The 14,840-nt window shown below is 46.4% G+C and overlaps 1 protein-coding gene across 2 annotated transcripts in view; it reads left to right on the forward strand.

The window, feature by feature from the left end:
• Window positions 1-5,274: 5,274 nt before the first annotated feature.
• The window catches only part of URB1 (URB1 ribosome biogenesis homolog), an 88,124-nt gene continuing 78,558 nt past the window's right edge, over window positions 5,275-14,840 (forward strand). For both annotated transcript variants that reach the window (XM_037832584.1, XM_037832593.1), the window contains exons 1-4: window positions 5,275-5,518; window positions 9,727-9,866; window positions 10,446-10,597; window positions 11,473-11,605. In XM_037832584.1, coding sequence (XP_037688512.1) covers window positions 5,377-5,518; window positions 9,727-9,866; window positions 10,446-10,597; window positions 11,473-11,605 — 567 coding nt within the window. In that variant the 5' untranslated portion in view covers window positions 5,275-5,376. The remainder of the gene's footprint in view (window positions 5,519-9,726; window positions 9,867-10,445; window positions 10,598-11,472; window positions 11,606-14,840) is intronic.

The raw sequence follows: 14,840 nt of genomic DNA on the forward strand, positions 1-14,840 counted from the left end.
TTTCTTTGTATTATCCATTGCTGATTTTGTATTGAAAGTTATACTGGCTTCACAAAAAATGTTGATATGCATTCTTTCTTTTCTGTTTTGTAGAACAAACTGAGTAAAGGAGGTATTATTTGTCTCTTGAAAGATTGTTAGAACTTAGCTGCAAAATCATCTACACCTTGGGAAAATTTTGATTATCATGTTATTTTCTTTAGTGATTGTTGGTCTACTCAAATTTACTATTGCTTTTGCTGCTGCCTTTGGGATTTTTACACTTTACCAGAAATTTGTTCATTTCTTTTAGTTTCCAAAGTTATGAGTAATTAGCCATTTATAATATTCTTTTATTATTTTTAAATCTTTATTAATTGTATACAAATTTCCCTCCTTTACTTCTGTATTTTGTTTATTTACATCTTTTCTTTTAATCTCCTCAATTAACCTTGCCAGAAGTTTGCCTAGTTAATCCAAATAGCAAAAATGAAAACCAGTTTTTGGTTTGAGAATGAATACTCTTCAGTGTTTTTTCAATCTCTTTTTAATTGATTTCTGTCCTTAATGTTTTCCCCTCATTTCCTGGATTGGTTCCATTGTACATTTTCCAATTTGAACACTTACTAGCTCATTTGTTTTCAATCTCTCTTGCTTCCGGATAAATGTATTTAAAGCTATAAATTTTCCTCTAAGAACTGTGTTCCCAGATTTTGCTATATGGAGTGTTTATTTTGTGTCTTTCCAAGTCTTTCTTAATTTCCCTTGTGTTTCCCAGACTAAGGGATTTTAATAACTTATCCTTTCATTATCAAGGTCTAATTTTACTGCTTGATAATAAGAGAACACGATCTACATGATGTTGTTTCTTTGGAATTTATTGGCGCTCCCTTCATGTCCTAAAACACGGTCAATTTTATGACTGCTCCACGTTTGCTTAAAAAGAATGTGTATTCTCTGTTTGTGGGTATAACATTTTCTTAAAATCTATTAATTTGAGTACATTAGTATTCAAATTTTCTGAATTTCTTGGTATTTTTCCCTAATGATTAGATGTTAAATCAGTCTGTGCAATAGATTTGAGATCTTAATCTCTAGATTGGGTGTGGAGTATGCTACATCTTGCTATTCAAGGAATGGGGTCATCAACTCAACAACCTAGGATATTTGGGTTGTCCAGTGTGAAACTGATTATCAATATGAATATCATACACATTTATTGAAGACAAAGCCCTTGTCGGTCCTATCTCAGAAGGATCAGTGCATACATCCAGAATGGATGTGAAAAGTATATTTTTAAATCTTGGGGCATATCCTAAAATTATAAAATGTAGTATATGAAGTTATGACCGTAGTTCACAGGCAGCTTTATGCACGATGTTCAGAAATTCCTCCTCTCCCTTGTCCATGACCTGCTCCTCCTCCCCCATTCATTGCCACAGTGACTAAAACAAAACTAGAAATGCATTTTTCGGGTTGTGATTTCCAAGTGTCCTTTTTCAAAAGTACTCATGGGTAGGCTGCAAAGTCTTATTCTTCTTCAACACCTTAAGGTGAATTTATTTAAAATTTCTCTATTTCCTGATGGCTAGCTAAAATCACTTTTGTAAGGGAACAGGTTATGGAGGAAGGGTGAGGTTGGAGGGGGGACTTAGCGTGGTGAGGAAGGCAGAAAAAGAAATAATTTTAGAGGAGGTGTTTCCCAGGGAGATAAGGTCTGGGAAAGCTGCGGCAGTTGGGACTTCAAGAAGATGGGGAAAACAAGATGTTATGTTATGTATGTGTGTGTGTGGAGGTGGGTGTGCAGAGAGGGAGTTTGGGGAGGTTTAAGAAGACAGACTTCATCTATGTCATGATTTTTATTGAGACTTGCCTCACACTAAAGACTGTTTTACTCCATATTGAGTAAGAGAAGAACGTTTTCTACTCTTCTTTAATTTTTGCTTCAGAGAAGCCAGGTCTCTAACTCCTGTTTTTTTCCTGCTTCACTATCATTGCAGTAAGAAGCCCATGTGGATCTAACCTAGATTACACTAAGTTTATGTGTCTATTGCTCAAATAATTTATTTGGCAATTACCATACAGTCTTGTGACATCTTATAGCATCTTGGACTCTTGTTTAACTCTTTATTTCACTTCTGAACTTATCAGGTGTGTCACATTTAAAATGATATTTTAAGTCCCTTGGGGGTAGGTACAGTGTGTTATAATTTTTTGAATCTTTTATGACTGGTGGTACAAAACAATGCACATAACAGTTAGTGAAGTGGATGTTGATGTTTTACTGAACTGAATTGAGGGGAAGCCATAGGCTTAATTCTCTGTTCTAGCCCCTGGGTATTGTGTCCTTCCATGGAGTGACTGTCTTTGAATTAATGGTTCATTCTTCTAATTGCTAAACATATAATTGAAAGATCTTGATCTTGGTAGATGCCAAACTAAAAAGTTCATCACTAAAGAGATTAAAATGTGTAACAGAATAGAGAAAGTAATTTCATAAGTCTCTTCTTTATACTGTTATTGAATTAATGAGCTTTTATCTGGATGAGATTATGCAAAGGAACCATCAAAATAACTTCATCTTGTGTACAACAATGTATACTTCTCACACCCTGACAGTCCTTGGTAAATATGTTTTTAATATGAACTTGATATGGGCTCCGGTTTAGCTTCTACTTTTACCCTTTTCTAGAACTTGAATTTAACCTTGTAAGACAGAAATGAAGAAGAAATAAACGCCCATACTTAACAGGTGTGAATGGTAAGTGTGGCGTCACTGGAGATGAACTGGTTGGCTACTAGAGGTTGGATACGTCCCTTGGCTAATTCCCCATAGTCCAAGGGCAGGTTTGCAGCTTTGTAGACTCAGAAACCTGCATCCTGAGGCTGTGTGACAGGTCACCCTGCCTTTTAGAATAGACTGACATTAACCAAGCTCAATACTCAGGTCCATATAGATACTGATTCTATCTATATAAACATTTATTCACTCAAGAAACACTTAGTGAGCCCTACCATGTGCCAAGTTCTGTTCTAGGTAGTGGGAACGGAACATTGAACTTTGTTTTGTGCCATTATATGGTGCACATTTTAGTCAAGAAATTTGACCAAAAAAAAAAAGTATCTGATTTCAGCAGGTGCTAAGTGTAATAAAGGCAAATACAGAAGGGTAAGGAGACAAGGAGAAAACGTGATGGGAAAAGCCCACAGGAAGGCAGAGTATGAGCCATGTAAGGCCTGGGAAAAGAGTTCCAGAGGGAGGAAACAGCAAATGCAAAGTCCTGGAGCAGGATACCAGCTTAGAATGTCCCACAAACAATGATGCACAATCTTCAACAGATCAGAATGTTCTTTGGAGCAATTAAGAAGCTTTGTCTTCACATAGCTTTTCTGAAGGAGAACCAAGTTCCTATTCTGAGGTTGGCTGGTAAGCCTGGTTTCTGAACAAGGGGAGTTAGAGACCTGGCTTCAATGGTTCATGGCATCAAGCCGATTTAGTCTGAAGCATCAACCTGTACTGAGAGTTATTATTGCCATCGGAACCAGGAACCCTTGCCAGTACCGGGACATGTACTGGCAACTTCGGTTTCATTGTCTTTAAATTGGGGTTGGAACACACTAGATGAGTCCTAGCTCTGCCATTTACTAGCTAGGTAATACTGGCAAGTTCCTTACCCTGAGTCTTCATAAGAATCCAAACCAGACAATCCAGTAATTTGCCCAAGGTCATACAAACTGAAATTGAACTCAGGACTTTTGACTATTTCCCATCTCTCCTGGCTGTATCTTGTTTAGGTCCACTTTGGCAGAAAACAAAGTTGATGGTTGGCAATTAACCAAAGAGGACCAGTGTGGACAAGTAGTCCCACTGTATTTATCATTAAGATCCTTGTTAACCCTGTCTCCTGCTGTGGCACCAGCACAAACCTGCTGGGGTGGTTCCCTCTGTCTGACATGGGCATTTCCACAGGCACTAGAGTTCAGCCAGGCCAGAGGTTCAGGGTCCACACGATGGTATTTTTCTACTACAGACTCTGAGACTCCATCAGGCCCCAAAGGGCCACATCTTTAAATGCTCAGTACACATCTGCTTATCCTCCACAAGATAGTATTTCCCAGACTAGAGGACAATCTGATAGAATTCCAGGAAATCATCAAGTTACTCATCTAATGAGCTGGTTCATAATTTATTTGAACACAAAAACAAGTATTGATGAAGTAACGTTAAAAAATGCACAGCTGTTTTTACTCATTCATTTATACCTCCATTTTATTTCATAGAGTATTTAATGTGGCTCACAAGTCAATTAATAGCATCTTACATAAAACACACTGAACTTTCCCCCCCCTTGAAACAGTGTTTCATACATTGCATCATTTGCGACTCACAACAGCCCCGGGACTGGCTAGGGCTGGCTTTGCTGTCTCCATTTTAATGGCAAGAACCTTGACGTGGAGGCCGATACAGCGTCTTGGAAGGGCTTTCCCAGACGTTACTTCATTTGATCCTTTCCTCCCACCCTACACTGACGACAGGCCTCAAGTCCCCCCATCAGTGGGGGAAAGCCTCCGCTGGAAGTCAGTCTGGAGCGCCAACCCACCGGACAAGCCGGTCTGATTCGGACTGTGAGATAAGCGAGGGGTCAGGGTTAGGGGCCTGCCCACGGCCCTCGGCTCAGGGGCCCCAGCGAGGACCTCCCGGCTTTGAGCCCGGCGGGCATCTAGCCAGGGGGAATCCGCCCTCACCGCCAACCCGCAGGGCCTGCAACTGGCAAAGTATCTAACCCCGTTGTATGTGAAGCCGAGGCAAGTTCCTCAGGCGGCACCGTTAAGGGACCCTCAGGTCACAAACTGGACTCTGACTGCGCTCCCACCATGCTCCGGGCCGGCACCCCGGCGGCAGGACGAGGCGGCAATGCGGGGGTCTGGGAGTCTTTCCTGGCAAGGACCCACCCCCCCGAGAGCGCCGCCGGCCTGAAGGCGCCCGGGGTGGTAGGTGCGTCCCGGTGGGCTCCCCCGAGCCGCAGCCTGAAGGGCGTCGGGAAGTGTCCGCTGGACCCAAACCGCCAGCGAGCCAGCCGGGGCTACAGGTTCAGGTGAGAACCCTCGGGACGCGAGCTAACGCCACAACCCGGAACCGCGCCAGTTCGCAGCCTGCCCACCCCTTCCAGAGACCCCGCCCCTTCCGCCAGGCCCCGCCCACACAGGCCCGCCCCTTCCGTCTACCTTCCCCTGAGGTCCCGCCTCTTCCTGTAGCCCCGCCTCTTCCTATAGCCCCGCCCCTTCCTGCTCACATGTGGGCTCGAGTCGCGCGTCGGTGCGTGTCACGCGTTCTCCTTGCGGGTCCCCTCGGGTGTTGGATCCCCTTCGCGCTCCTGCTACCCGATTCCTTCGGTCATGGGGGTCCCTAAGAGGAAGGCCCCGGGAGGCCAGGACGGCGCGGCTTCCCCCGCGGGCGCAGTCAAGCGGGCCCGCGCGGAAGAGCTCACCGGCGTGCGGTTCAAGGCTCAGCTGAAGGATCCTCAGGGCGCGGGGTCGGGTGAGTGCGGGGCCGCGGGCCCGGAGCGGGGCGCACGGGCTTCCGAGGTGGCTTCCCGTCCCCGATCCGGGTGAGGCCTCTGGGTGCTAGCTACAGTCCCTCTTTTCTGCACCTTTCGGGCCATCGACGGTCAGTGCCACGCCTCCGGTTTCGCAGGCGGACGGCTGAGGCGTCCGCCCCGTTTTGGGTGTTTGGACGTCCAGGGTCCTGGGCCGGCTCGGGCAGCTCCAGGGCTGCCCACTACCTTCTGTGTCCTGGGCCGCCAGCGGCAGCAAGAAGGCCCCACCTTTCTTGGTTGTGACAGTTTCATGCGAATTCACGTTTCCCTTGTCTAGTTCTCCTGCCTCAGCAGGCTCTACTGTTGATTGCCCTTGTCAGGTAAGTAGATCAAGTGAACAGCTCCTTCACACAAGCAACGTTTATTGAGTCTCTATTGCGAGTCAGCTCTGGGCTGTTCAGTTCGGTGGTTTGCTACGACTTGGGCTGTCAGTAATAGTCTCAGTAACTCAGATCCTCCAACACCACTTACTCTGCCTTGATGACATGTGACAAGCAACCAGAAGCCGTGGTGATGAATTGTTAGTTGACCAAGATTGGACCAGTGACTGATGTGGAGCGGATTCTAGAATTTAATCTCTTTTTGAGAAGTGGGACCACGCTTTGGAAAATACCCAGGTTGTGAGGAAAAAGTAGTTGATCATACTGGCGGATGGAAACATTGGTGCTGTGATAGTGTTTCTTGCAGGTTAAAGAAGTTTTAAATTAATGGCCAGAATTTCTTCAGTTTCAAATTTTCCTCCCACAAACCTTGTTTTTAAGCTTTCTTTTTTTAAATATAAAGCAGCTTTATTGAGATTTAATTCACATACTATACAGTTTACCCATGTGTTTTAGTATGTTCCCAGATATATGCAGTCATCATCACAGTCAATTTTTTGAACATTTTCATCACCTCAAACAGAAACTTGTATCCTTTAGCTATCACTCCCCTGTCTCGCCATTCCCCATCCTCCAGTCCGAAGCAGCCACTAATCCACTTTCATCTCTATAGATTTCCTGACTTGGAGATGAAAGAAGGTTCCCCTCAGGAAGTGGCTTTTCGGCAGGGCTGCAGGGTGGTGGAGAAACAGGGACAAGGGACTTTATGGCAGAAGGAAGAACATGTTTACTTTGAAATTTATTGCATATGTGCTTCATGGTTTGCACAGAGAGAACTATGGCATTCAGGTGCTGTACCATTTGAACAGATTTTGGAAGGAAACCTGTACTGAAGGTAGTGGGTATAGGTGATGTAGTCAAAAGATGTGGCAGAGTGGAAGTCTCCGTGAAACTGTGAACCTCTTAGGTGAGGCTGTACTGGATTTGTGTTGACTCTGGTCTCTGTCTTGGATTCTCTCTCTTCCCTCTTGAAAATGCTCACATAACTTCCTGTGATAGGATCACTTCACTGGGAGATCAAGGGTGTGGAGTTGATGGATGCTAGTGAGTCCAGAGGTAGGGTCTCTGATTATACTCCCTCTGGAAGTAGTAGAGAAAGAGAGCTTGGGGTTAGATTGGTAAAGACCCATAGGGTACTCAGGTGTGGATTGAAGTTGGCTTGAGGTCATGAAGGCCCCCTGTATCATGAAGGTTCTGCTCCAAGCCCCCTTTCCACCTACTCACCCATCTACTCATTCACCCATCCGCTGGGCTCCAGCCACACTGTGCATCTTCCAGACTCGGGGCCTTTGCACATCATTCTGATCACTATCTGATTCAACATTACTTTCTCAGAGAACACTTCTCTGATCCTCCAATCTAAATCATGCTCCCTGATTATATTTCACTATACTCTTTTGCTTCATAGCACTTACTTATTGTTTGTAATTATTTAAGTGATTGGGGTAGGTGCTCAGTACATATCCATGGTGAACATTGGTCTCTGCCATTGGATTGTAAACCTCGTGTGGGTAGAGGACATTTCCAGTTTGTTCCCAAGTGGAATGCCTGGCACACATGATCAGAGGTCAGTAAAGAACGAGCACCCAGAGAGATGGCAAATATAGTAGGCCAGTGGTTCTCACCCTTCAGCACCCTGGATGCTGGGAGTTTTATGTCACAGTTTGGCAAATGATTCCATAAGTAACAAAAAATAAAAAAGCATGAGCTCTGCTGTCCCTATAAAAGCATCCCCTGCTCTCACTTTCTCCTGAGTTTTCTTGAGTGACAGGGTAGGGCATTGTAAAGTGACCAGATTGGGCTCACGGACCATAGTCGCCTCTGTCATAACACCCATTGCCCTTTCTTACCATCGCCTGTTTAATTTTCTGCCTTTCCCCCTGGATTATGCTCCAGTCCTGCAGGGATGTGGTCTAGCCCTGGTCCCTTGAGCAGGACTTGCACATAAAAGGCACTCAATAAATGCTTAATGAACGGGTGTGGTTGCTGTGGGGGAAAATGTTGACCTGTAGCAGAAACTAGGATCCAAAAAGATCTTGCCAGGCTGGTAGAAGGTTGAGAGTGAGAGGATGCATAAGTGCTGCTACTGAGGACGGTCGGGGGCCTGGGGCTTTTTATGAGGATTTACCTTGTGTTAAGTGTGATAGTAGATACTTTACCTGTAAATTAGCTCTTTTATGCTTCATAACACAAACCCTGTAAGGTGGGCCTTTTCCCTCTTCTCATTTTACAGGCGAGGAGCCCAAAGCTTTGAATTCAGCGACTTGCTTACTGTTATGCAGTTAATAAATGGCTGCCCTGGGATGCACCCCCAGGCAATCTGGCTCTGGGGTTTTTGTTCTTACCCAGTGTACACTCCTTGTGAAGTCCTGCTCATAGGTCCTCAAAACCCACTGCACAAGTACAGGACTTGTTGGTGTAGCTTAGCAGCTCACGTGCATGTTGGGACTTGAATCAGAGACACACAGAGGTGCTGTCCAGGAAGAAAGATGCATTGGCCTCCTGCCTGCAGCTTGTGGACCTCACCTGCAGTGCCGCGTCCTCGCCTGGGCCTTGCACTCCAAGGGGACGGAGAGATTGATCTGAACATTGAAGGATCTGGAAACTGTAATCCTCGGAGAGAGGTTCAAGGAAGTGCTTGGCCTTCAGACACACAGACTGCTGTGAAGGCAGCTGGTGTGGGAAAGAAGGATTAGACCCAGTGTGTGTGGCTCCAGGGCAGAGGAGAAGGTCCCTGGGGGAGGTTGGGACCCTCCCCAAAGCAGACTGCCGTGGGCCTGATGTTTAGATGAAGACTTGTGCTTCTCTTAAAAGTTTATTGGTATTTTACTTTCTGTTCAGGAATAATGACCAAGTGTTTTAATGGGAGTATTTACTTCCCTCTCCCATTTTTTTCAACTGAGAGTAAGGCCCCAGTGAAATGTGTCCCTGTCTAGTCCTCAGAGCAGGATGGGGTTGGGGCAGGGATTTGGATATCAGCAGAGGGTTTGTGTTAACTAGAGGAAATATAATAGGGAACTTATTATGATCTGGAGACCAGAATCTCCAGGCTGTTGGGAGGGAAGATGTTTGAGGAGCTTTTGGGCCTGGCCCTTTGGGGAAAGATGCCCGCAAGTCCCACCCCTGTGGGCTTTAAGTAGCATTAACCTCAGCTAACGTTTCAGGCACCACGCGGACACTGTATACCTTATCTCACTTAGGACAACAGTCGTTTCTGTTGAGTATGTTCCCAGTTTCCACCTTTTGAGTGGAGGCAACATGGGCTCTGGAGCCAGATCACCTGAATTCGAGTCCTGGCTCTGCCACTTGCTAGCTGTGTACCTTTGGGCAAGGACCTCGGTTTTCTCATCTGTAAAATGGAAAGAAAAAATTTATGAGTACTTTTCATTCAGTGAGAATGAAATGATGTGATACATACAGGTCAAGCTCTTGGTGACATTTCCTTACCATTTCATGTATCATCATTTCCCTCGTTAGCCCTATTTCATACACGAGGGAACTGACGCTAATTGGGGTGCAGGGGAGTACTTGCTGCAGCCTGAATTTCCGCCCCTGAGTTACAGTGCTCTCGTGTTGTATTCCAGTGTGCCTTTGTCATTTCCAAGCATGTCACCGCATCCACAGCAGTGTCTTGGCTGTGTGGGTGGCCAGGGCGCGGCCACTGCCTGGGTAGAGCAGGGTGCAGTCATGGCGGCCGCGGTGGTTTCTGAGGAGTTGCTTAGGGATTGGAGACCGTCCTTGTTAACACCTGAACACAACTGTACTTTCAGCCTTGGAAACGTTTGTCTCTTCTGCCAAGAAGCTGCCGCGAGAAGGCGTGTATGATGTGGTGGAAGAATATATAAAGATCTCGGTTGAGTGTGCAGAAATTTTCCAGTTCCTGAGTGGAGACAAGCGACCTGAAAATGAAGTACGTTGTTCCTTACCTGGCGTAGAGGGAAGAAAAAGTCAATACCACTATTGTATTGGTGTGGTGTAAATTTCCAAGGCTTTGCCAGCTTTCTACAGAGAACGCTGCTTTGGCCCTGTACCATAGGAATATGTTCAATTTTGTATTCATGTCCTTTGAAAGTATTTTAGTGGAAACCAGTAGCTTCTTATTAACATTTGGTGAGTCATACCAGAAGACAGGATTGTAGATTCTTCATCTGTCCACTTGGTGTCAACCTGGTATGTTTTACCAAAATGAAAACAAGAAAAAGCTCTGTGCCACAGACTCAGAAACACTGAGTTGACGGTTGACTTCTGGTTCCAAGGAGCATCAAAATTTGGGATATTTAGGAACTTTTCAAATCTCAGGGTTATTGCTGTCAGGCTGTAGACTAGAATATCCCCACAGCAGTGAGACTAATTATGAACAGGATTGACTTTTTCCATATCATTTTGTGTCATCGTAAGTAGGCTGTTCTCTATTCAGCGTGTTTATGATGTGTAATATAAGAGGAAGATGGCTGAGATGCTCATAAGTGTGTCGACTCTGTCTTCACAGATGCTATTAACATTTCAAGCATTGGAGGCCATCTTACTGCGGACAGCAAGTGACCTCTCACATTTTCATGTTGTGGGAACCAACATCGTGAAAAAGCTCCTGAATAACCACATGAAGCTCATCTGCGAGTCCCTGTATGCCTCAGGCTACAAGTAAGCCCCCCGCCTTTACAGAGCAAGACTAACGTTTTGGTGGGGCCTCTCTTCCTCTCCCCGTGTGTCTGAGCTTTACCGTCTCGTAGAGGACACCTGGGCTGGGTCTGGAAACCTGTGCAACCATGTCTCTGGCTTCTTTCCTCTGGTGACTGTCCCTCATTGTCCCTGGCTCCTCTCAGAGTGCTTGTCCCTCGATCCCTCTGCCTTGCCACTTTCCTTGTGTTCTGGAACATTCCAAACATGCCCTTACACTGGCCATCCCTTCTGCCTTGACAGTCTTCTCCTGATAGTCACCGGTGCCCTCTGCGCTGCCGTCAGGGCTTTTCTGAAGTCTTACCTCAGGAGGATTTGACTGTGGTACGTCCAGTGGAATTGCCACTGTCACTTCCTAGCCTTTAGCTTGCTTTATTTTTCACTGTACCTTTTTATTTGTATGACTATACATTTGACATAATGTTCTCTATTTGTTGGCTGCTTGTCTCCTTCGCTTGAGGAGGTGCATGAGGGCAGGCCCTGGACGCTCTTGTAAATTGCCACCTTCCCTGTGCCTAGTATGTAGTAGGCACTCAATAAACAGATACTGATGGCTACAGAATGGAAAGTCCACCATGAGCTCGTGTGTAGTGGTTCCCCTTAAGGAGACATCCTCCTGTGTTTCCCACAAAGGCAGGAATTGAGATTTGACTCTGTTACATGATGATTTACTTGAGAGAGAAATTTCCATCTTTTTCATTTCTGATGTTCTCTATTCTTGATTTTCTCGGTCTCCATTCTTAGATTTTGCAGGCATGCAGTTGGCTGTGTGGTGGGTGAGGGGGCTTTGTGTCTCTGCTGTCCCTGATGTGACTGACTTCCTCCTTGTCCCTGTGCAGGATGGCTCGAGCCTGCCTGAACCTGATGGCTGCCCTGGTGGCCCAGGGTCCTGAAGCAGCCAGGGATGTCTGCAGCCAATTCGATTGGAGTAAAAAGCCCCTGTACGCCCTGGCAACCAAGAGGGATTCCAAGGTAGGAACTCCAAGCGAGTGTCTTGTGCTGTCTCCCGTGTGCATTCATTCCCCTGGGAGGGCTGTGGGGACATGTTTGTTCCCCTCTCTCCAGCCGTGGTCGCTATGTCCGTGTGCAGGGAGTGGGTGGCATCTTTACGGAGAAGTGTGTGTCCTTGCAGCCGCTGGACAGCTCTGGGGGGATGGCGTCTCTCCCAGTGGCCATGGGGGCCCAGCCGTGGCAGAGCCTAAACCATGGGCACGACTCCTGGCTGCTCTTCAGGGGCTTAGCGTTGCTGCCTGTCTGGCCTGTGAGGATGGCTTAGCTCGCAAGCACCTGTCTCTACCAAGTAAATGGATAATCTCCATGTGACTCGTGGTGGCGAACCTTGTAGAGTGTCCCTGCCCTCCTGTTCATATCCTGCCTACTTTGGGGAAAGCCTTTGGAGTCAAAGCCAATGACCTTAGCCAAGAAGTCATCCATGGCTCTTAATGTGGCATCGGTGCCTCCCATTTATGGTTCTTGCAGTGGGTGGGGGCTGGTTTGTGCCAAAGAGGGATGGACGTGTGAATGGTTGGTTCAAGAGAGCTGGTATTTAAACAAACAAAAAAAAAATTCCCTAGCTGTTCTAGAAATTTCATTGGGTTTGGGAAGGTTCCTGAGGAGAAAGCACAAGTTGGAGGGTTCACAGGCTTGGGAGAGGGCATCCTCCCAAACGCATGTCCAAGCACCTCCCTCCAGTTGCCGGAGCGTCTCGCCACACCCGCCCTCCTGAGCATGAAGAGCAGACCCTACCTGCCGAGGAGGAAAACCACGTAAGAATAGTCTTTGGTCACTATATGCGACTCTGTTCTCTAAATATTCTTAGGAATTATGAGTTCTCTCAGCATTGTCAAGTAGTAGACTTAGGCATCAATAATAACTTCAGGCAACTTTTATTGCTGAGGTCGACCCTGTGTCAGGGCTTTTACTGGAATTGCAAATAAGGCGTTCTCTGAAAAAAATATTCCAAGTCTCAGTGTCTCACAGAAACTATGTATTATTAACATGTCAACAAATTCCATTCAATGAGTAATGGCTCCTGATGCTCAACTGCATTTCTAATAAAAAGGATTTGTGTGCTGTGTGCTCACTGGAGCGCATATCCTGGTTCTCTGGTCTTACCGTCAGCCTGGCAGTAATTATCCCCAGCTTCCCTCACCCTGCCAGCCCCAGTCTCTCTTGACCTCAGCCCTCCTAGCGATGGGAGCAAAAATATACTTCACTACCGAGACCACCCACCAGGAGCAGATGACGTGGGAAAGCCCGACACGGTTTCCCTTCCTAATGTCCCTTCCCGAGCCCCAGCTACCAGGCTGCACAGGGAGCTGCTTCATCTCAGGGTCTCAGAGCAAGTTATTTCCCCTCTTCAAAGGTCAGGGGCTTTAAAAAATAGAGAGATTAGTACAGTGACCCCCAAAATACCTACCATCCAGCTCCAACTCCAGCCCCTCTCCCACGTCTCAGTTTGTTCCTGCGGCCAACTATTGTAGCAGATCCCAGAAACGAATCATATTTCACCATAAATATTTCAGTGTGTATCTCTAATGGAAGGGGACCTTTTAAAAAACAGAACTGCAGTACCATTTTTATACCTATTGCCATTAATAATGTCTCAGTGTCCCCAAATACCCACTTGGTTCTCGGTTTTTTCTGACTGCCTCGAAAATGTGTTTACCCTTATGTAGTTCAAGTCAGGGTCTGAACAGGGTCCCCACATTGCGTTTGGTTTGTATATTTCTTAAATCTCTTAGAATCTTTACGTTTTCTGCCCCTCTCCCTCCCTGCCCTTTTTTCTATGTCATTTAGTTGTTGAGGATACAGGTAGATTTTTTTTTTTTGAAATGAGTATATTTTAACATTTGAAAGGGAATTATCAAGGCCCCAGGAAGAGAGAGGATATGAGCACAGTCATTCAGCCAAACAAAGCGATGTTAAAATCCTCTGCCAAAGAGAGTTTTACCAAATATGTTTTGGTCTATTTTAGACAGCGTTTGCAGAACAAGCCATAAAAGAGTTCAGGACGTTTTCTCCCTGGGATAATAGCCCTGTGAGGTTGCAGCGAAGGAATGAGGGGCCGGTGCGTGGGGAGATCCGCTTTTAACTTGGCTCTCGGGGCCCATCAGCGGGATGGTGTGTGCTGCAGGTGGGGGTGGAAGCCCAGCTGGCAGAGGGGTTGTCTGTGGTTAGATGGACGGGCTGGAGGCATGGCAGGGGCACTGTCTGCACGTCTGTACTGGGCAGGTGCCGTGTCTTGGGGATTTCATCTAGTTCTTCCACAGTGTCAGGGATCTAGAAATTTGGGGTTGTCTGGGATATAATACAGAATGGGTGCCAGGAAGTGATAATGAAGTTCCTTTCCATTTAGAACTTCACTGCCAGAGGGACCCTGGACTGGATCTTGTCCCGCTTTCTGTGTACAGTGGGGACAGACAGAACTAGAATGTCAGATGACTGGGGCCAGGTTTGCAGGGTACTGACTCTCAGTCCTCCTACTTCAGGGGACGACGACAACAACAGCAAAAAAACCCTAGTGGAACCTTTCCACAAGCAGGGAAAAGATAAGATGTCATTTAATTTTGCCAGGCAAGTTTTAGCACTTTACCAGCATGAGATACATGTTGAGACACATTTTGAAACACAGGCATATATCAATTAGGATAAGAAACAGCTGTGTTTCAGTTAGAGGATGTTATGTCTGTTTGAACAATGAAACATCTGGATAGCTTGGGGGCCGTGGTTACTTTAGGCCTCTTGAGGACAGGGACAAGGCCTTTGTCATCTTGGTGTCCTCTCAGCTCGAGACCACAGCCTCTAGGATGCAGCTGGAGTTTTATAAGCACTGGCTTGATGAGCGTAGGCCCCGGAGTGCTGCTGACACTGAGCAAGGGCAGCTCTTCCTTAGGGCTTTAGTTATCATCGTACCCAAAGCTGTGTGCTGCAAAGAGGTCCCCAGCTGGGTCCCAAGAACAAGGAGGCTAGTTTGAAGCTCTTGAGACATTTGTAATAACCCAGCACTGGTCTAAAAAGTTTCACTGGTAGGGACTGAGAGCTTCTCAAGAAAGACAGCAGACGTCGGAGGCCTAGAGCCAGATGTTAGAGAACAGGGGTCGGCGTCGCTGCTCTCCAAAAGAAACATAAACCCAACCGAACAGGTGGAATTAATTAAATGCGTGCATAGAGACCCAAACGGCGCCATGCCTGGGCCTCCCACCTT

The sequence above is a fragment of the Choloepus didactylus genome, chromosome 1 (genome assembly GCF_015220235.1).
Source record: "Choloepus didactylus isolate mChoDid1 chromosome 1, mChoDid1.pri, whole genome shotgun sequence".
In the NCBI taxonomy this organism is placed as follows: Eukaryota; Metazoa; Chordata; class Mammalia; order Pilosa; family Megalonychidae; genus Choloepus; species Choloepus didactylus.